Source organism: Mauremys mutica, chromosome 2, assembly GCF_020497125.1.
Source record: "Mauremys mutica isolate MM-2020 ecotype Southern chromosome 2, ASM2049712v1, whole genome shotgun sequence".
NCBI classification, from domain to species: domain Eukaryota; kingdom Metazoa; phylum Chordata; order Testudines; family Geoemydidae; genus Mauremys; species Mauremys mutica.
In genome coordinates, this window is record NC_059073.1 from 246362197 (window position 1) to 246383884 (window position 21688).

Consider the following 21688-nt stretch of genomic DNA (forward strand, 5'->3'; position numbering starts at 1 on the left):
AATAAGGTAGACTCCTGCCCACAATGAACCTATGATACCAGCCTCCATCGCCTGCTTGTTAAATTTTCAGACAAGCATCTTTGTGCTTTCTCCCACACTTCCCCTCATGCTTGAGAAGAAATTCCTGTAAACGTCTCTGAAGTCACTTCATTGTTCACCTTCACATCCCTTCTCTAAAATTCTTCTTTGCTTTGATGTCTACAATAAACTTGACAATGGCTAGGCAGTTGTTATGCTAGACCTTTGCCTATCCCGCTGACCAATATTGTCTCACCGTTTCCTCGTACTACCCATCTGTCTATACCCAGCTATTATCTCTTGTCTTGTATTTAGATTGTAAACCCTTTGGCTCAGGACCATCTTTTGGTTCTGTGTTTGTATAGCACCTAACGCAATGGATCCCTGGTCCATGGTCTCCTAAGCACTATGATAATACAAATTAATACTAAAAAATAGAAAGGAGAAGTGCATAATACTTAATTAGGTACTCCACAGATACAAGCAGTGGTACTTGGCAGTTAGCCTTGATGGCTATGGGGTCTAGAAGATTCATGGAACTTGGTGGTGAAGCTGCCATAGAGGCTAATTGACGTGGATCATATATCGCTGCTAGTTTAGGTGCAGTTATGAAAGATTTGGGCTAGAATAAATTGAATATTCTGAAGCATAGAAATATAATTGAACTGCTTTTTTAACCGCAGCAAGCAGCTGTTTGGCAAAATCCCCAGCTTTTATAGAAGAGAACATGTTAACATGTTTGTACTGGTCTGCTAAGGTTAAATGGAAACATATGTTTGGCAGCTCTTTACAGCACTGGAATTTGAACTAAAAATAGAGAAATGAACTTATGATTCATGATTTCCCTTTTCTTAAAAAGAATAAAAAATTAATAGGTTGACTACGTGTATTAGTGCATCCTTTATTATGTACAAGTATTAAGAGCTAAGTAGACATGTTTTCTGAGGGAAAATGAAAGTTTGGACTTCCATCATTGTTCCTTTATAGTAGTTGAACTAAAATAATAAATTAGGGTTGTTATCAAAACCACTATTAGACTTCTGTACCTGAGAACTATGATAAGTATTTTCCACAGTCTTGTGCAGGCTATTACATTGTGATTTTTGTACTGCACCAAGTCTATTAAAAACCCAGCGATGGTTTAGAACCACTATATGCATATCCTTGGTGTTCTGGACATGTGGTCTTTCAAAAGAGCTATCCAAGAAATGTAGATGATTTTATCTGTATCTGTTTACAGACTGTAAGTCCAAATACAGAAAGAAAAATGTTTTAGAGTTAGTAATGTACAGAATTATTACTAAGAGTACATTCACTTCAGTGCACCTCACTTAAAGATGTCAATCTGAGGCCACGTCTATACTTACCCGCCGGGTCGACGCGGCGAGTTTGACTTCTCGGAGTTCGAACTATCGCGTCTGATCTAGACGCGATAGTTTGAACTCCGGAAGCGCCGCGGTCGACTCTGGTACTCCACCGCGGCAGGAGGAGTTGCCGGAGTCGACCTTGGAGCCGCGGAGTTCGCTTCCGCGGCGTCTGGACGGTAAGTCATTCGAACTAGGGTAGTTCGAATTCAGCTACGTTATTCACGTAGCTGAATTCGCGTACCCTAGTTCGAACCAGGGGCTGTGTGTAGACCAGGGCTAAGTAGGAACTTCTAAAGCTAAATCCTCCCCTTTTCCATTCTCCCTTTTATCCCAGGTTACCAGCTCTTGTTCTGTTCTGTCACTGGCTAGCTCAGATCTGTCACTGTGTAAAGTACTACAAAACCCCTTCCTATATGGCCCTACTTGATCAATTCCATTTTAGCTGTAACTTTTGCTTTCACTATAACCTCTTTGTGATACCACAGCTTTGGCTATTGCAAGACTCTCCTTTACCATAAATCATATCTAGTATAGCATGATTCATTTTGAATTTCATCTTCAACACTGCTCATCTGTTTGTCAGTGATCTTCTTCCCAATTTACATAATCTTCTACCGCATGTGAAAGTTTTATTTATTTATAGAAAGTTTCCACTCTTCATATCATACCTCTCAACCTTAAAATGTGTCGTTGTGTGACAGAAGAAATTGAAATAGGACAAGTGACCATAGTGGGGAACAGCTGTGCTTTGTCGCTTATGCTATGTTTGACAGTTTACAATATTTTAAAATTATAACTTGTTTTTAGGAATCTTTTCTAAATGTGTTAATTAAATAAGCCAAGTTAGACAGAAACTTGGAAAAACAGAAACTCACTCTTGCAAGGACTCGCCTTAGCCTAAGGCTCAGCAACAGGGTTTGAACCTTCAGATTCTCAGCACACACTTTTACCACTTGAGTTAAAGATTAACTGTTATGCTATATGTGGCCCAGCCAATAAAACGGGGAATTAACACACTTTGCAGCGGGGTGCTGGAACAATGTTTATAGTGGGGGTGCTGAGAGCCATTGAACCGGACTATAAACTCTGTATATAATGGAAACCACTTCAAAACCATGCAGCACCCCCAGCACTCCTAGTTCCAGCACCTATGCATTGCAGGTAGTTTGCGCAACTCCTAGATAGCAGTAGAATGTTGGAGGATCACGATCCATGCCTGTCCATGAACGGGGCTTGTAGTCTAGTAGTTACAGACAGGATGGCTAAGTATATTGAATTTGCCATTCATTCTGAAAGGCAGTGTGGCTGAATGAAGGAAACTTGGGTTCTTTCTCCAGCTCTGCAAGAAGTGATCTAATGCAAACTCAATAAATTTACTTCAAAATGGCAGTGTGGAAGGAGGAAGAGAATTATATTCCTAGAGTGTGGTATTGCTCATTAGTAAGGCTTTTGAAATGCACAGAAATATAAGCCGTGGGAGATGTGAGCTAAAAACTCATGGTCTCCTGATTCAGTGCATTTTCCCCCTGAATCAAAGGAGATTGTGCAAGAATTTCTCTTTCTTTCTCTTCCCCACAAAGCACTGTCTGGCTCCAGGGCCGCCCAGAGGATTCAGGGGGACTGGAGCAAAGTGGGGGAGCTGCGGCGCTTGTACTCACCCGGCAGCGGTCTGGGCCTTTGGTGGCATTTCAGTGGCGGGGGGCCCTTCATTTGCTCTGTGTCTTCGGCAGCACTGAATGGCCCCCCCCACCACTGAAATGCCGCCAAAGACCCGGAGTGACTGAAGGGCCCCCACCGCCGAAATGCCGCCGAAGACCTGGACCGCTGCTGGGCCAAGGCTCTCGGGGCCCCCGTGGGGCCCGGGGCCTGGGGCAAATTGCCCCACTTCCCCCTCCCCCCGGGGGGCCCTGTCTGGCACTGGAGTACTGTTGAACCTGGAGGCTGATTTACCTGGAAAAAAAAATCAGACATACCACATAATCCAAGACAAGTTGAGGCTGACATGTCATGTTCTCAGTATTGCGAGCCTCCAGTGCTAGAACATCATGAGTCAAACCCCAAATAGTCAGGAGATTAATAAGACAATCATGAGGTCTTTTTAAAATAGTAATCCTTTTTGTTGGCCTCCTGGTTTCTGAGCCTTTAGGGTGCACTCACTTCACATTTTCAAACTCTTCTCTGCAACCACTGTGCCTAGGAACATACTTTTTAAAAAAAATGAAACCTGAATCTCTCAATTCCAGAAGAGGCTGTACAAATCAAATAACAACAACCTCCCTGCCTCATACACACACAAGTAATGTGAGATTTGCAATAAAAATCACAAGAGTTGGCAACACCGTGCTCTATTGTCCCCAATAGTTTCTTCATATATATGTTTGTCAGTATATCTTGTGTGTCAATGTTATTTACTGTCCAGTTGCTGATACAATGCTTGATTTTTCATTTGTATTCAGGGTAACCCAGGACTAACTGGAGCACGTGGGCTACCTGGACCAAAAGGAGATGGCTATCCAGGTGCACCAGTATGTGTTGTTCTATGTAATTTCTTAATGGCAATTAGATACTGTACTTGGTGTCCCAAGTAACATGAATAATTTCATGTATAACAATAGTTATGTGGGTATTAGTTACGGGAGTTTGCTGCTTTGAAGGGTCTAGAACCAGTTAGGTTTCTCTCTCATTTGAAGTAACAGGAACATTTTGTTTACATTTTGGAGGCCTCTAACTTCTCTGTTTCCTTGTTTGTTTAAAAAAACAACCAACTAACCCCTTCCCTTTCCTAAATACGGGCATAATCCTGCAAATAATTACCACTGGGCATGATGTTGGGGTTTTTTAGTGACACTACTCCTGCTAAAAAGCAAGTGATCCCATCCCCTCCTGCCTCATGACTTCCCCTGCTCACCCTCTCCCTCCCCCCCAACCTTTCCCCTCTCATACTCATCTGATGTCTTTCCCCTCACAGTTCAAAGATACTATAGCTTCCCATATCTAAAAACCCACTCTTGTCCCCCACCCTATCCCCACATCTCCAGTTACCTCACTCCATCTCCCTTCTCCTGGTCACCTTCAAAATTATTGAACACACCGTCTATAACCATTCCTTCAAGTTCCTCTCCTTCACCTCCATCATGGATCCCCCTCATGCCACTTAAACTGCTGCCACCAACATCTCTAACAAACTCAGCTTGTAGGGTTGCCAATTTTGGTTGGACATATTCCTGGAGATTTAGTCACATGACATAATCTTTCATTAAAGATTAATCTTTAATTCCTGGAGATGCCAGACCAATCCTGGAGGGTGGGCAACCCTATCAGCTTGGCTAAATCTAAGGACCTGTACCCCATCCTCCTGGATTTCTCAGATGCTTTTGACACTGAGAGTCATGCCCTTGCCCTGCTTTGGATTTTGTGTCTGTGTCTCCTACCGACCTGTCTGTTCCTTCAGTGTCCCTCTTGGTATTTAAGAGAAACCACTCTTCAGTACATGTAAATAATGTTAAGCTTCTGACAAAAATATCCAATAGCAAAAATGTGGAAATTTGAAGCTAGGGATGAAACTCCTTTCTTTCTCATGGTTTAGGAAACTACTCACTATTTCTCTGGTGTTGTGCTAGGGACCTCCAGGGCTGCCAGGCTATCCAGGACCAAGAGGCCCAAAAGGCACAGGAGATCCTGGACAAAAGGTACCAGTGCTATAGTAATGCATACTATTAAAATAGCAGACCTCTCCAAAATATGAGTCCAGCAAACCTGAGATGCATGCCACATATGATGAAATGGTGCAGTCCCTTCTCATGCCTTGTATCACTGTCAGGTGTTGATTGTAACATCTCTGTCAGAGTGAAAGCCCTTCCTTGTTTTATATACCCACAACCCCACAGAGAATTGTCACAAATCTACAGAATGTCTCATCTGAGTGCTGGAGTTTGCATTTAGAATGCAGAGAGAGCTGCAGAATCTCATGCAGGCGGAGAGCTGCCTAGTGACTATGTGTCTGCGGAGATTCACATGCATTGCCTGTTCTAGAAAATACCATACACAAAATATCTTGTACTGATGGATAAGTGTACTGACAGGAATATGCAAATATTTGAAGAGAAGAAATGAAACTCCCATATTTTGGGAAACCATGTGCTTTTGGGGGACGACAACATTTATTTTGTTTCCTTCCATTCCCATCAACTTTCTCCCTCCTGCCTTCCATTTTCTATTTGAAATGTGCAAATCATTAAATACTGCCCTGTGGGATACTGTAAAGCAGTTTCTCTTTGTTCTCTTTCCTCCGGATTTGTTTTTAAATGTAGCAATTGCAATGCAGCTCTGTGGTGCAGCTATCCGATTGTCTAGAACATTAAAATACTTTAGGTGACACTGCACATACTATGAAAACAATGTGGAAGCATTTCTACTCCTCGTTTCTAATCACATTTGTCACTTTTAGTTTCCCCCAGGTGCAATGCCTCTCAGCCACTAAGTCTTTGGAGTACTTTCCTAATACGTCACTAGTCCACTTATTTTCAGTGTTATAATTTTTTAATATAGAATTAATGAGATTTTAACTACTTTTTCTTGGGAGTCAGAGAAATGGGAGCACATGGTTTCCCTTCATTTCTAGGTTTGTCTAGGAGAAAAGGGAGCCAACTGGTATTTTTAAGACAGTCTTTTATCCTAAGTTTTCCCAAATCTTTTACATTTTCACAACTTTGAATCTCATGATATAGGCTAATATACTAATATATAGTAGCCATATCAGGCTACAACAACATTCTGGGGATTGTCTTTCACCTGCAGGGGACACATTAAAATCTGGCCCAGATGGGTAGAAACCAAAAATCATCAACTGGAAACAGTTAGATACTTTTTCATAAAGAACTCAATCACCACTGACTCCAACTAGCAATCATATCCTAATGGCCAAGGACTGAAGGGGAGATGTAACCATCCCCTCTCATTCCAGGCAGAACTGAAGCACATTTGCAGTATGTAGGAAGCTTGTATGTAGTATCTTCTCTGTGCATGATAGCCTGCAATGCTGTCAGCTTGGCATGTTTCATTAACAATAAACTTATTTTTTTTAAAAGAAACCACCTGATAGTAAACTTTATTCCATTGTGAGTGCAAGATAAATGTAATTCTTTGGACAGACACAGACACAGACATTAAGGAGATTGCTGTTCAAAATAATTAAAATAATGAGATATTGAACTAAATCAGTGTTAAAATGCATCAAAAGCACAATGTCTAATTGTAACTAGTTAAAGTAAGATACTATGTGGTCATGTAATATTTCATTATACCAGAAAGTAACATACTAATAAAGTAACAGCTAATAAAAGATACTGTTATCTCAGCCATCCATTATTTATTCCATTTATGTATAGTGAAGAGTCTTGTAATCATTTGATTTACACTGCATCAAATCAGGTCCAGCAAGCAACTTTCCTCTTGTGAGGAGTCCCATTTAAGCCACTGGGACTATTCACATGAGGAAAGTTAAGCACATGCTGTTACACTGGAGTGGATCATGAACGTGAGTGCCTACCTCAGGCCAGACTGTCAAAAGTAGGGAAGCCTCCCTAAGTTGGTGGTATGTTCTATAATTAGATACCACCAAGCCAGTAGCAAATGTGAACTCCTGGATTACTATAACATTACTATTACTATAAATACACTAAAAAGTCCCATACAGTCCTCTTAGACTCCCCAGTCTATCTTGCCACCCAAACAAACCACACTTAGTGATAAATGGTAACTTATACCAAAAAAATCAAATATTCTTGGTTACTACCTGTCCCAAGAGACCAGTCACTCACCTGAGTCGAGTTGCATTGTAGATCTTACAGAGATAATACTGGTGGACAGTACTATAATAAACTAACTATAGGTTTACTAGCTAAGAAAAAGAAATGAGCTATTAAGAGGTTAAAGCAGGTAAAAATATATAGACTGTGATGCACCTGTACATAATTCCAAATGGTAGCAGAGATGTAGTAATTTGCCAGTTTTCCAAAAGTGTCTCAGGCTTACCCAGAATAACTCTGGGGATCTCAGTCTTCTTGTTCAGTTATTCTGCCCCGTTAGAACCCATAGAGCCCAGAGATGCAGGATCTTTCTCTGAATCCATACTTAGAACTTCTCCTCAGAGAAAACAAGCTGACAAGGTCACCACACAAGAGGGTTCATTCTTTGATTGATGGAGAGAGAAGAGCGCAGTGAACACACGCAGTGACCACTTGCCTTCAAATATGCATGAATCAGTACTTTCCTGTTAAAGTTCTTTATTTTCATTACACAAGGCTTCTTTCTTGTTTGACGGGTTATTTAGTTACCGGGTCTATACAATGTAAATGTTTGCCATTATATTATAAAAGGATACAGATAAATGAAAACAATTCATGTAACATAATTAGTTGTCATGATGTTTAAATACCAAATATATTCGTATACAATTAACAATCATATTGATCTATACTAACACAGAAGTGAATTGGCCTGGGGCTTTGGCATGAGCTTGCACCTGCCAGTTGCCAGCATCACACATGTGTAAATGGTTGCAGGATTGGGGTCTAGAACAGCTCAGAAATGAGAACTAATTCATAGATTTCCACCTAATGCATAGAGATTCTGCAATGTTCACTGAAGGATGTATCTATTTTTGCATGTAGTCACTTATGCCAGGTCATGTCACTTTATCAAAATGCGTGATAAATGGAAAATGTCCTACCATAAATTTAAGTGTAGCTTTAAACCTGTCAAAATTAAGTATTAAGATATAATCCATATTTTAACAAATCAAGTGCTAATTATTTGGAAATCTCCATAGAAGGCTATTAAATACAAACAGGCCTCAGTGAATTAAGTGACAAAAGAATTTGGCAAAGGCAAGTAAATCAGCAACATTCTCAAACATTTATTGGAAACTTCAGGTAGGATTGGAATCATCATGTAAATTAGACACACCTTCATATTTTTGTAGACTTATTCCATGTTTTTATATAAAACATTAGAATTGTATAGTTTTGGTTCTGAGAAGTACACTGATAAAAATGAGTTGCAATAAAGGTTGTCTTTTCAAATTATTAAAAGACGGGGATCTCTTACAATACATTCAGAGCCATGTGTTATAGAGGGTTACAGACAAAAGCTTGGAATCTGAGATCTGATCTCTTCAGGCAGGCTTCGACTGAAGTCACAGAGGCTGCTTATGAAATTCAAGGACCCACCTATGCTATCTGAATGTGGCCAAAATTTATGATGGAATTCAGTAGCAATGGGATACAGAATGTAGGAGCCTTGGTCCAAGCAAGCTGTATAGCAAAGAACCTTAAAGGAGTAACTCTCTTTGCATTTTAAGCAATTAATTTAAGGCCAAATCCTGGTCACATCAAAGTCAGTAGCAAAACTTTCACCAAGTTCCACAGGAGTATTATTGGTCCTTAATATATCACAGTGTAATACTGACAGACCCTGGTTGTCGGTGGGCAGGATGGAATCTGGGGCCTCTGGAGCTCAATGCATGAGCCTCTACTGCATGAGCTAAAAGCTCGCTGGCCCTTAGCTAAGGCAGTAGAGCAGACTTATTAATCTCTTAGTGGTCTCAGTGCCACTAGCGGGTACAGAACATTACACTCAGGAGGTGTGTGGGTTACAACAGCATGATGCTATATATTTCAGACCTAGAAATTCAAAAATATGTTTATCTATATGGCCTGAATTAAAAATTTAGAGTAAGGATATTTTACTTAAAATTTAACTTATTTACATTGTTAATTTTTAAAAAATAGTTTTTGTTTCATGCTCCAACTAGGTGGATGTATATCTTAAGCCAATCAAAATGAAATATTTAATTAAACTAAGGTTGACTCTCTCCAAAGAGAATGGCTGTAAGCAGAACTGCGTTCCAAAAGACGAAATGAAAAAGTATTTGAAAGAATTTCTAAGGCTATGACCCAGGAGCTTTTTATCACCCTGACGGAATTACCCTGCTCCCAGCCCTCACAAGCAACTATTCCAGAGAATGACGCCATGGAAGGGAGCTCTGGTGAGTGTACCTTTGCAAATAGCAAACAGTGTTTTTTAAGCAAGCCTTTTTTAATGATTGATTTGCCCTGAGGACTTGGGACGCATTCGCAGACAGTATAGTTACTTAGAAAAGTTTGTTAACATGTCCGGGGATTGAGAGGAAATCCTCCAGGACATCTCGATGAAGCGCTCCTGTAGGTACTCCAGAAGCCTTTGCAGAAGGTTTCTGGGCAAGGCATCCTTGTTCCGAAGCAGTGGGTGGGGGGGAGGGGGAAGGTTGTTGATTAGCAGGGAGCTAGCGTGGTATTAGCCATGCGTTGGGGGGGAGGGGTAAATCACTGAGACAGTGGCTTACCATGGCCGCATGCAAGCTGAATCCTGATACCTGGACCTGTGTCTGAGATCTGTAACCCAAGAGCTGCAAGCAGGCACTATTAAGATGAAAAATGCGACCTTGTAGGGAAATCACATGTGCTATGTAAGGTGAATAGTGCTTTTCACTGTGAAAGAGTATAACCATTGTTCTGTAAAATGTATCTTTCTAAATATTTATCTCCCTCATGCAGCTGCAAATTTTTCAAGCGTTCCTCCTCCATCCCAAAGGCTAGCACAGATAAGGCGGAGGAAAAAGAAGACGCGAGATGAGATGTTCTCGGATATTATGGAAGTTACACGCAATGAAAGAGGTCATCTGAATGAGTGGAAGGACGTGGTTTCAAATTACAGGAAAGAGGCCAGTGAACGTGAGGACAGGAGGGACAACCGAGATGAGAGGTGGCGGCAGGAAGACCGGCAGGAAAATCAGCGGTTGCGGCAGGAAGATCAGCGGTGGCGGGATGCAACTCTGGGGCTGCTGCGTGATCAAACTGACATGCTCCGGCGTCTTGTGGAGCTTCAGGAACGGCAGCAGGATCACAGAGTGCCGCTGCAGCCCCTGTATAACCACCCTCCCCCCTCACCATGTTCCTTAGCCTCCTCACCCAGGTAAGAACGCGTGGGGGAGGCTCCGTGCACCCGCCCACTCCACCCCCGTGGACAGCCCAACCAGAAGGATGTCGTTACTCTGAATTTTTTTTTTAATGGCCTTCTCCATCCCTCCTTTCCTCCTCCCAAAGCACACCCTTACTTCTCTCCCTCTTTTTATAATGAATCAATAAAGAATTCATGCTTTTTAAATGAGAGTGACTTTATTTGCATAAGTAAGCTGTACTCGAAGGGGGAGGGGGAGTTGCTTACAGGGACTGAGTCAATCAAGGGGGTTGGGTGTTCATCAACAAACACAGCAGTCACACTGTACCCTGGCCATTGATGAAGCTCGTTTTCAAAGCTTCTCTGATGCGCACCGCTTCCTGGTGTGCTCTTCTAATCTCCCTGGTGTCTGGCTGCGCGTAATCAGCGGCCAGGTGATTTGCCTCAGCCTCCCACCCCGCCATAAAGGTCTCCCCCTTACTCTCACAGAGATTGTGGAGAATACAGCAAGCAGCAATAACATAGGGGACATTGGTTTGGCTGAGGTCTGAGCGAGTCAGTAATGTGCGCCAGCGCGCCTTTAAACGGCCAAATGCACATTCCACCACCATTCTGCACTTGCTCAGCCTGTAATTGAACAGATCCTGACCACTGTCCAGGCTGCCTGTGTATGGCTTCATGAGCCATGGCATCAAGGGGTAGGCTGGGTCCCCCAGGATAACGACAGGCATTTCAACATCCCCAACTGTTATTTTCTGGTCTTCCGGTTTACGTACTGGGTGCCCTGGTGCTGCGGTGCCAAGATAGGGATATGGGTTCCATCTATCGCCCCCCCACAGTTAGGGAATCCCATTGCAGCAAAGCCATCCACTATGGCCTGCACGTTTCCCAGAGTCACAACCTTTCGTAGCAGCAGCTTAGTGATTGCTTTGGCTACTTGCATCACAGCAGCCCCCACAGTAGATTTTCCAACTCCAAATTGATTCCCGACTGACCGGTAGCTGTCTGGCGTTGCAAGCTTCCACAGGGCTATCGCCACTCGCTTCTCTACTGTGAGGGCTGCTCTCATCTTGGTATTATGGCGTTTCAGGGCAGGGGCAAGCAAGTCACAAAGTTCCATGAAAGTGCCCTTACGCATGCGAAAGTTTCGCAGCCACTGGGAATCGTCCCACACCTGCAACACAATGCTTGTTTCCCAGGCCCAAAATCGGCGTTCAATGGATAGAATCTGCCCCATTATCTCCCGGGGCCCGCGGTTTGAGATAATTCTGTGTCCACGTCCTCATCACTGTCATCGCCGCGCTGCCGTATCCGCCTCTTACTCGCCTCGGTTCGAAGGTCCTGGTTCAGCATATACTGCACGAGAGTGCGCGAGGTGTTTAAAACATCCACGATTGCGGTATGGAGCTGAGCAGGTCCATGCTTGCTGTGCTATGGCGTCTGCACGGTTCACCAAGCAAAAAAGGCGCGAAACGGTTGTCTGCCGCTGTCAGCGAGGGAGGGAGGGGTGAGGCTGTACCCAGAACCACCCGCGAAAATGATTTTTGCCCCATCAGGCACTGGGATCTCAACCCGGAAATGCCAAGGGGCGGGGGAGGCTGCGGGAACTATGGGATAGCTACGGGATAGCTACCCACAGTGCAACGCTCCAGAAATCGACGCTAGCCTCGGACCATGGACGCACCCGCGCGCACTCGATTTTATAAAATCTGTTTTACAAAACCGGTTTATGCAAATTCGGAATAGTCCCGTAGTGTAGACGTACCCTAAGTGTTGCAATGTGGGACCATTGTACCACAAAGGGGTAATATCCTGATAATACATCTGTAACTTTGGTGCAGTGCATCTATAATAAACTTGACTGGAGAGCAGATAGTGAAAGAAAGAAAGAAAGAGACCAAAGGATCTGATCTTTTTTCTCCCCTCTGAATGTACAAGTGTAGGATTTCTTGTCTTTTCCCACTCTGTAACCTACCTAAAGCTATCTGAAATGCCAGAATCCCCCCAGGTGAGCCCAGAAACTGGAGACTTGGTAACAATTTTTATAAACTGTCAGATTTGAAATAAAACTTTGGCACAATGGACCTCCCACTTCACTCACACACACACCCCCACACAAAAATGAGTAAGAACAGTACACTCATCTCTACCATTAAAAAAAGCACACTTGCTTAACAAAAGAGACTCGGTCATAAATTTGCATGCTAGTCAATCTGAAATTCCACTGAGTACCATTATATAAGAATGTTCCATACATCTGAATTGCAGCTCTGTTCTCCCTGCTTTCAGAGATGGTTCACATATGTGTACACTACAGAATAGAAATTTTGTATAACAGAGATCTGATTCTCATGAAAACAAAGTTGAAACATGTGGAATGCATTCAGTATAGACAGCACCAAATTTTCTAAAGCATAGACAGCAAGGGCATGGGAAGCTGGTACTCAATTACAAATGGATATAAATGCACTTCTGCCAACTGAAGCAAAGGTTAAAGAAATTTACATCCTAGACAACACAACGTTAGAAAGAGGCGAACTGCCACTCTCACTAAATAACAGAGGAAATGCAAAAACCACCAGTACGGTCCCTAGTGTATGAATGATGAAGCCAGAAGCAGTTGCAGGAAGAATATCATCCAGACCTTGGCCCCTGTGTCTCAGAAATAAATCCAGAAAAGACGAGACAGAATGTTTCCCCTCCTGTGCACTCTCTGCTTATTTCATTTTCACAACAATACTGTTTAATCCACACAACCTCCTTCCCCCACTGGAACATTGTTTAAAAAATACCAAACACAGGTAAAGTTGCTAAATGATGTTTTACAACATATTACATATCACACAATCATTTACACAACCCAGGGAATCTTACCTGCTGCTCACATAGAAAACAAATGCACTGCACTTATCAAATGTAAGGAATGGCTTTACAACTCAAACTGCTTCTAAGAAAGATGTTTATTTTTAAAAGGGGTCGGGGAGAAATTAATACACATCACTGTATTACAGCAGGGGTGGGAAAACTACGGCCCACGGGCTGTGTCCTGCCTATCAGGCCTTTTAATCCGTCCCTGGAGCGCCCGCTGGAGAGCGGGGTCAGGGGCCTGCCCCCCTCTGCACGTGCTGTGGCTCTGCGCGGCTCCTGGAAGCAGGCTCTGGGCGGCGCTTACCTCAAGCAGCTCCCGGAAGCAGCAGCGTATCCCCCGTCTGGCTTCTATGCCTAGGGGCAGCCAGGTGACTCCGCACGCTGTCCCCTGCCCCAAGTGCCAGCTCTGCAGCTCCCATTGGCCGGGAACCATGGCCAATGGGAGCTGTAGGGGCAGTGGTGCCTATGGACAGGGAAGCACGCAGAGCTGCATGGTCACGCCTCCGTGTAGGAGCCGGAGAGGGGGACATGCCGCTGCTTCCGGGAGCTGCTTGAGGTAAGTGCCGCCTGGAGCCTTCGCCCCTGACCTGCTGCTGTGCCCCAACTCCCTGCCCCAAGCCCTGATCCCCTCCCACCCTCTGAACCCCTCAGTCCCAGCCCAGAGCACCCTCCTACATCCTAAACCCCTCATCCCCACCTGAGAACCTGCACCTCCAGCCGGAGCCCTCACCTCCTCCCACATCCCAACCCCCTGGGCCAGTCTGTAGCCCCCTCCCGCACCCTGAACTCCTCATTTCTGTCCCCATCCCAGAGGCTGCTCCCCCAAACAGAGCCCTCACTGTCTCCCACACCCCAACCTCCAATTTTGTGAGCATTCATGGCCCACCATACAATTTCCATAGCCAGATGTGGCCCTCAGGTCAAAAAGTTTGCCCACCCCTGTATTACAGCCAAGAGTGTCTGGGCTACATTATTCAGCCTACAGGAGGAAGATGATGGTGGGGAATCATTCTGGAGTGAAATTTCATATATGTTCTGACGGTAGTTGTCATCTTTACAAAGTATATTTTAAAAAATCAGCTTATTTTTTTCTTTAATTACAGGAGGGGGATAGATACATTGAAAACTTAATCTGCTTGTTTGTCAAATAATCATTTGTCTAGAATTGAAAAAATGAATTAAAGACATATCTAATAGTAAATAGAGTACTAAATCTGTTCCAAATTCTAAATGTGAAAACCAGCGAGTGAGTCCTTCCACTGTCTTCAATGAGCTTGGATCAGGCCCTTAAAGAAAATTGAGGTTCTGTCAGAAAAATGCAAAAAAGTGAGAGAACACAAACAGGATCCTCTGACACCACCTGGGAAGTATGCTGTGAATTAAGAAATTGTAGGGGATATAGAACTGATTTTTACCAACTGTTCAGTAGCAAATGTAAACTATACTGTTGCATATCACATTCACCTATGATGCTTTTTCTCTGGAGAGATTGTGATCATTGTATCTGCCTATATGTTGGATCATATTTACCTGTACATTTCCTTGTTTGTATCATTTAAAGAAAACAAAGCCCATCCTTACCCTTCCTCCCCCTGCAATGAGAGTTTAAAGCTTTTCAGTGGAAAATTGGTAGTTTTCATTGTAGAGCTAATCATATTCATGTTAAAAAATGCACTATATTGTGTGTGCTCAAAGTTATGTCATATATCCCCTACCCACCCAATTGCTTCCAGGAGTTACATATGTTCTGCAGCTCACAGTAGCCCCGAATCCCCCATAGCACTGTACATCATAAGGACTCCCCTGTCACCGCCATCTTGCCTCCCACATGGCACCTCTGCCAAGATTTGGGAGGGGTCTTCAACATGGCAGCCTGTGGCCTGCAGTAGAAGAATTTTCTTACAGCCAGCTAAGGGATTTTTGTGGTCTACAGGCTGCGGGGGCGACGGGGGAGGCAGAGAGGTGTGTGTATGTGCAGATAGTCTATCCTATAATACTGTGTGGTACCCATTTGGGAACACATGCATAGCTTACCTATAGTTATGCCACTCACAGGTGATGTGATGAACTTGAACTCAAACTCAGGCCAATAAGACCATCACATCACTCACACTGAAATTTCAAACATCCCAAAGTCCTTCAGATTTGGGCTTTTGGTTCAGGCACATTTTAACATTTACAACGCACATATGTATCTCTGGCACTTGTTAGGGGTACACAAAACACTACCAGGAAACAGGAAATCGAGTATCATGGCTACAGAAAGACAATCCATAATGAAGTAGTTTCCTACTAACGATTGGATCTGGGGTATTTCAAATAGAACCAGTTGTTGAATTTTGGAGAGAGGAGTTTAATTATGGAAGATCACCAAGGAGACGAAGTAAAGCTAGAGAATGAAAACACTGTACATTTGTTTTCCTCCTGTTTTAGCCAACTTGATGTCACACCGTCTTTCACCCATCTACTGATGTTGATACATGGATTTGCAAGCCTCCTATGTGAAACAGTGTAACATTGGTTATCCTAATGCAGGTGCTCCCTCTACAGGCCATGTCAACATGTTTTTTTAAGCAAGTACATGTAGACTGAAATGTTCTAACTGGTACCCTGTTAGGATGACCAGACAGCAAGTGTGAAAAATCAGGACAGAGGGTGGGGGGTAATAGAAGCCTGTATAAGAAAAAGACCCCAAAATCGGGACTGTCCCTATAAAATCGGGACATCTGGTCACCCTATACCCTGTTAACTGAATTTTGTCTGTGAAAGCCATAGGACTATCACAGGTTTTTAGTTTCCCTAAAAGTACAGTAGCTTTTCCAATCCCTGATGTTAATACATAGAATGATTAGTAGCTTAGCAACACACTGTCTTTTGTTCTCTTGCTTGTGCATGCACAAACACATAAGTGCATTCAGGTTATAAGTTCTAAAAGAAAATTTCTTACTAAAACGTATTCATAATTTTCAGCTTCAGTTATTCACTCCATATGAACAAACTCTATTCTTTTTTCAAACCAGCATACATTTTCCAGTGGTGATCTGCTCATCTTATAGCTATTTTGTCATTTTTACAATAATGTCTCATGCTGAAAAGAGAGCTAAAATAAGACTCAACATGCCTAAATGCTAAACAAAACAAAAACTTGCAAACTCCTACCTTTCCTTCTCTTCTGTGAAGCTAATAAGAACTACAAAACAATATCCTTGCTCTCAGGACAAATGCATCTTTGTGATTTAGAAACAGGCCAATGAAGAACATGTACAATATCCAAAAAGAACCCCTTGCAAAAAGAAATGAGGGTATGCATAATTCACCTTTAACAAGTTCAGCAATACTGTTAAAATAAACGGATGATTTAATCTTCTATCTGAATGAAAACTGTTGATAAATGGATTTATTTCTCACAAAAGGTGTTGATTGGACAGCCTTGGATACTGAAGTCCTTTAATTTCAGAATAGGTACATCACAGACAGTATAAGAGTATAAATGTCTACAGCAACCCACCAGTATGATTCAAGTCTGCCCTGCAGAGTTCCCCAGTAGGAGGTAAAAAGTTAGTATAACCTTCTTCAAGCCTATTCATTCCTTTGTGACAGACAAAGCAGCAAATAAGTACCAGCTGTAATGGTGGTGGTGTGGGCCTTTGTCAGTTAGGAACTGAATTAAAACCAAGACATTTTAGTTATGACATTGAACAGCTGTCATATGATCTGTGTTTTGGCATATATAGCTTCTGACTCACATCCCTGGTAATTTTTATGTACAATTATTCCCATTTTGTTTTTTTATCTTAAACAGAATTGTTAAGCATACACTTAGATTTATGTACGCTTAAAGATATCATATAAGCTTGACTGACTGTCTCATCCTGGATTTTTTCAGGAATGTATAATAAATACAATACAATAATAAAGTTCTAAATGAAAGAATGGTCACTACCTCAAGTATATCAGTTCATGAGTTAGTTACTAGATGAGAACTGATTTATGTCTCTCTTTTCAGGGAGAGCTTGGAGCAAGGGGACTGCCAGGACCTTCTGGGCCTAGGGGAATAGGAATATCTGGTCCAAAGGTTTGTCCGAGTCCATTTTGTAGATTTGTGATCTTTATGGATGCCTGAGACCTGACATGACCTCACCTACACTGGTGTAACTTCTTTGACTACTGGATTTGAACTGGTATGACTGAGATCAGAATCATGCCTAAAAGATACAGGCCCTGATCCTGTACCTATTTATGCATGTGATGAATCCCACTGAGTTCAATGGGACTACTCATATGATTAAAGTTAAGCACACATGCAGGTGTTTGTGAGATTGGGGCTTACAATTGAATAGATAATCAAACCAATAAAGCCGCTAATTAAATTTAGTAACACAGACTGTGTTTGCCTCTGTTTATTTCTGTGCTGTTTCTTTTTAGGAGTTTCCTTTGAGGAGGCTTTTTAAAGTGTATATATATATATATATATATATATACACACACACCAGCAATTCTTGCCCAATTAAATCTAAACCCAAGTCACCAAATTAATGAATAAAAGATATTACCTCACCTACTTTCTTGCTCTAATATCCTGGGACCAACATGGCTACAACACGGCAAACTATATTTAAAAATAGTAATATATGGATTGAGAACAAAAATTGCTAGCAACAACTAGTGTCAGAAAATATACTGCTTACACTAAACTTAATAGGGAATAACAGAATTAAAAAATTGTTTTAAATGGAAAGAGAAAAATCATTTTATCTTAAGAATTTTGTGGCCCTGATTGAAGCATGTTCTACCCAGGTCTCAAAATAGTCATTTCACCAACATGCTATATTTTATACAAACTCAACCTAAAAATAAATCTGTGTACAACCTTGCACATCTCTTGCCACAAACCACAGCAACTACTTTTCAGTGGTTGCTAACAGCTGGAAGATTCATGAGCTAAACAGCTGCATATAAAGATTCTTAAGACATCTGAGTTATGCAGCACTTCTAAATAGTATCTGCAGAATACTGGCACTTCACACAACATTGGAGATACTCCATTTACTGTACTGGAGAAACAACAAAATAGTAAGATGGACTAAGACAATTTGATTCTATGATTCTATGTATTGAGAGACCCAAGGGAAATAGGGAGAGAACAGCCCTTGTATTTCCTAAAGCACAGGGCTGTAGTTCTTCCTGGCCCTTACAGCTTTCTCCCACACTGTGTAAGGACCAGGCAGAATGTGACTCTGAATCAGCATGCCCAGGCCCCACCAGATGTGTCACAATACCTGGAGATGTGACACACAACAGGTTAATGTGTACAACAGCCCATCTGTTGTATTTACAGAGGATCTGATATCTCCACTGCTTTGCCCCTTGTATATTCAGTTGCACATGTGTGTAGAGCAAGCATACAATGCTACCCCATCAGAATGTTTTTCACCCACTTTGTACAATGGAAAATCAGGCTCGGCTTCATTGGTATAATTCATTCATAAACTTTGGGATGAGTTATTCCCTTGCTTGCCATGGTGTATACAGGACTCAAGAACTACCTCAGTGTAAACTGTGTCAACCAGAGGAAAATCAGGGTCAGAATCTTAGGTCTGGTCTACACTGCTGCTTAGTCAATGTAAGTTATGTCACTCACGGGTGTGAAAAAATCACCTCCTTGAGCAACGTAGCTTACATCGACCTAACCCGGAGTCTACACTGCCCTATGTCAGAAGGAGACACTCGCCCACGGACTTAGCTTCCGCCTCTCGGGGAGGTGGAGTACTGAAGTCCACAGGAGAGCAGTGCCGATTTAGCATGCTAGTGTAGACAAGCCCTTACAGTTTTAAAATGCTTCTACTCTTATCTTTGCTTGTGGTAAATGTGTGTTGATTAAGAGTAATGTTAGTAATTGAGAGTCCTCAAACTAATCCTTCTTTTTTTGCTGCACAATTCTTAACAGGGAACTGTGGGACAGAAGGGTTTGCCAGGTCCACCTGGCCCTCAAGGGGATAGCATACAAGGAAGCAAGGTAACCAAATTTAACATGATGTATAGCCAAGAGATCTGTATTTAAAATAATCTTTTGCAGAGATTCTTTGTTTCTTTTTTGCTGCGCGTAAATTCAGTGTAGAGGGCAGTTTTAATATAGCCAGTTGAATTAATCTCTGTGAATATTAGTTGTGAATTTAACCCCTAAGTTGATGGGTTGTTTATGAATTATTTACTTCAACTAGTCACCTTTTATTATTTGTGGTGTGTGATTGGTCACCTAAATTAATCTGAATTATGTCTGCTGTCCGATTAATACTTTTTAACCACGAAAAGTAAGTCTCAGTTTTACAAGATGTTATTTATTTATTTGGATTTTTACTACTCTATAATAAGAGGGTGTCCACAGGCCCCCGGACATTGGGGGCAAAGGGGACAATTGCCCAGGGGCCTGGGTGATTTAAAAAGGCCCAGGGGCCCCTGGCTGCTGCAGCAGCCGTGGCCAGGAGTGCCAGGCCCTTTTAAATAGGTGGACCACAGGGCACCTATGTGCGTGAGACCGCTCTAGGCCCTGCACTCTGGGGGCCCCGTGGGCCTGTGTAGGCAGTCCCAGAAGTGACAGGGGCCCAGAATTTCTCTCGGCAGGCCTGGGTGTCCATTCATTGCTCTGAGCACTCTTTAGCATATTTTAAAAATACACTGACAGGCCTGTCATTTACCCCCAGATTAAATCAAATAACCCAGAGACAACATAAATATAACAGAATTAACCAGCCTCCGGCACAGTCCCTCTCCCCGCCCCCGGTATCAAGCCCCAGCCATCTCTTATGAGTGAGGGAGCATAGTGAACCTTGTAGTGCACTTCGAGGGTTAACAAACTGGCTGTTATGAAGAAAGGTAGGGAAGCAAGTTCTTAATGGCCAGGGCCTTAATGGAGAACACCCCAAGTGCCAACCTGTTTTTCTAAATCAATGGGAGTACATACACGCTTAAGTGTATGCTTAAATGCGTTGCTGTTTCAAGGATAGCATGTTCAGCATTTTGCAGGATTAAGCTCCTAGTGATGAGGTGCACTAGCATAGCTGTGTTGAGAAATGCACCCAGTTGGCAATGGTTACATAATATATTATGTGGAATGTATCTGACTAAATCTGGTCATTACAGTGGGTTTAGCTGTAGCAAGGAGATTAGCCAAACCAAGTGGAAATGTTTCAGTGGTTGAAATGCATCTAAAATGCAGGAAAAATAATCTGCAGAATATACAGTATTTGTGCAAATTCACATTTTTTTCAGTTATAGGAGAAAGAATCTGAGGTAGCCAAAACATTCTCTAGAGGAGTAGTCATGTATGTACACAACTTTAAATGTTTCCTCTATCCCATTATGAGATAAATTCAAAACATGCAGTATTTTTGAGATGTGCGGTAATAGTTTTACTCCTGAGGGTTTTTAAGGTGGTGACCATGATCCACTGAAAAACACATTTAATAATGTGGGCTATTGAAATAAGATTTTTGTCCTTGCATTTGAGACAATTACTATAATAATGTGGCTGAACATGCATAGCTGACCCTAGAATTTTGGAGAGTCCAGTGAGTTGTGTCAGGATGATTAGTGAATTATATAATCATTTAAACTAGTTAAGTTTTGAATCCTTCTTTCTTAGCAATGTAGCACTTGTCTTGACACTCCAGTAACTGTTTTCTCCATCCATTGAAATCTGTCTCAGTGGTGCCAATCACTGATCTTTTTCAGAAGTACAGTGCCCATTTTTTGTTTGGGCAATAGCAAATTTCAACCTAAGAAGTTATTACTTATGTGGAACTCTGTTCTTGTAGAGAATGGAGCATAGGAGAAAAGATCAGTTACACAAATCTGATAGCAGCATTGACAGGGTTTGCCTATTACAGAAGCCACTGTGTATCTTGCCCAAATCCACAATCAGTTCAGAGTTTAGATTTTATTTAAAGGTGCATTTATCAATCAATGCTCTAGCAGGAAGTTAGGGTCAGGGACCTGAAAAACAGCATTATTGCAGAAACATAATTTGCTTTCTAGATAAGAATAAATAACCAATTTTTAGTTGAATTACAGTATGTGGGTCAAACTGGTAAATCACTGAATATTTTTAAATTAACAAAATGTGATCTTTATTGATGTTCACTGGAAGGTAAATCCTGCTTGCCTTATACATGTGAGAAGACCTATTAGTGTTAATGGCATTGCTTGCATGAGCAGGGTTTAAGAACATAAGAATGGCCATACTGGGTCAGACCAAAGCCCCATCTAGCCCACTATCCTGTCTTCTGACAGTGACCAATGCCAGATGCCCCAGAGGGAACGAACAGAACACGTAATCAGCAAGTGATCCATCCCCTGTCGCCCATTCCCAGCATCTGGCAAACAGAGGCTAGGGATACCATCCTGGCTAATAGCCAATGATGGACTTATCCTTCATGAAC

The 21688-nt window shown here is 42.2% G+C and overlaps 1 protein-coding gene across 5 annotated transcripts in view; it reads left to right on the forward strand.

Annotated features, from left to right (window-relative positions):
• COL28A1 (collagen type XXVIII alpha 1 chain) overlaps window positions 1-21688 on the forward strand; it is a 120507-nt gene that overhangs the window by 65006 nt on the left and 33813 nt on the right. For all 5 annotated transcript variants that reach the window (XM_045006860.1, XM_045006862.1, XM_045006859.1 and 2 more), the window contains 4 exons: window positions 3842-3910; window positions 5006-5074; window positions 17257-17325; window positions 19198-19266. In XM_045006860.1, coding sequence (XP_044862795.1) covers window positions 3842-3910; window positions 5006-5074; window positions 17257-17325; window positions 19198-19266 — 276 coding nt within the window. The remainder of the gene's footprint in view (window positions 1-3841; window positions 3911-5005; window positions 5075-17256; window positions 17326-19197; window positions 19267-21688) is intronic.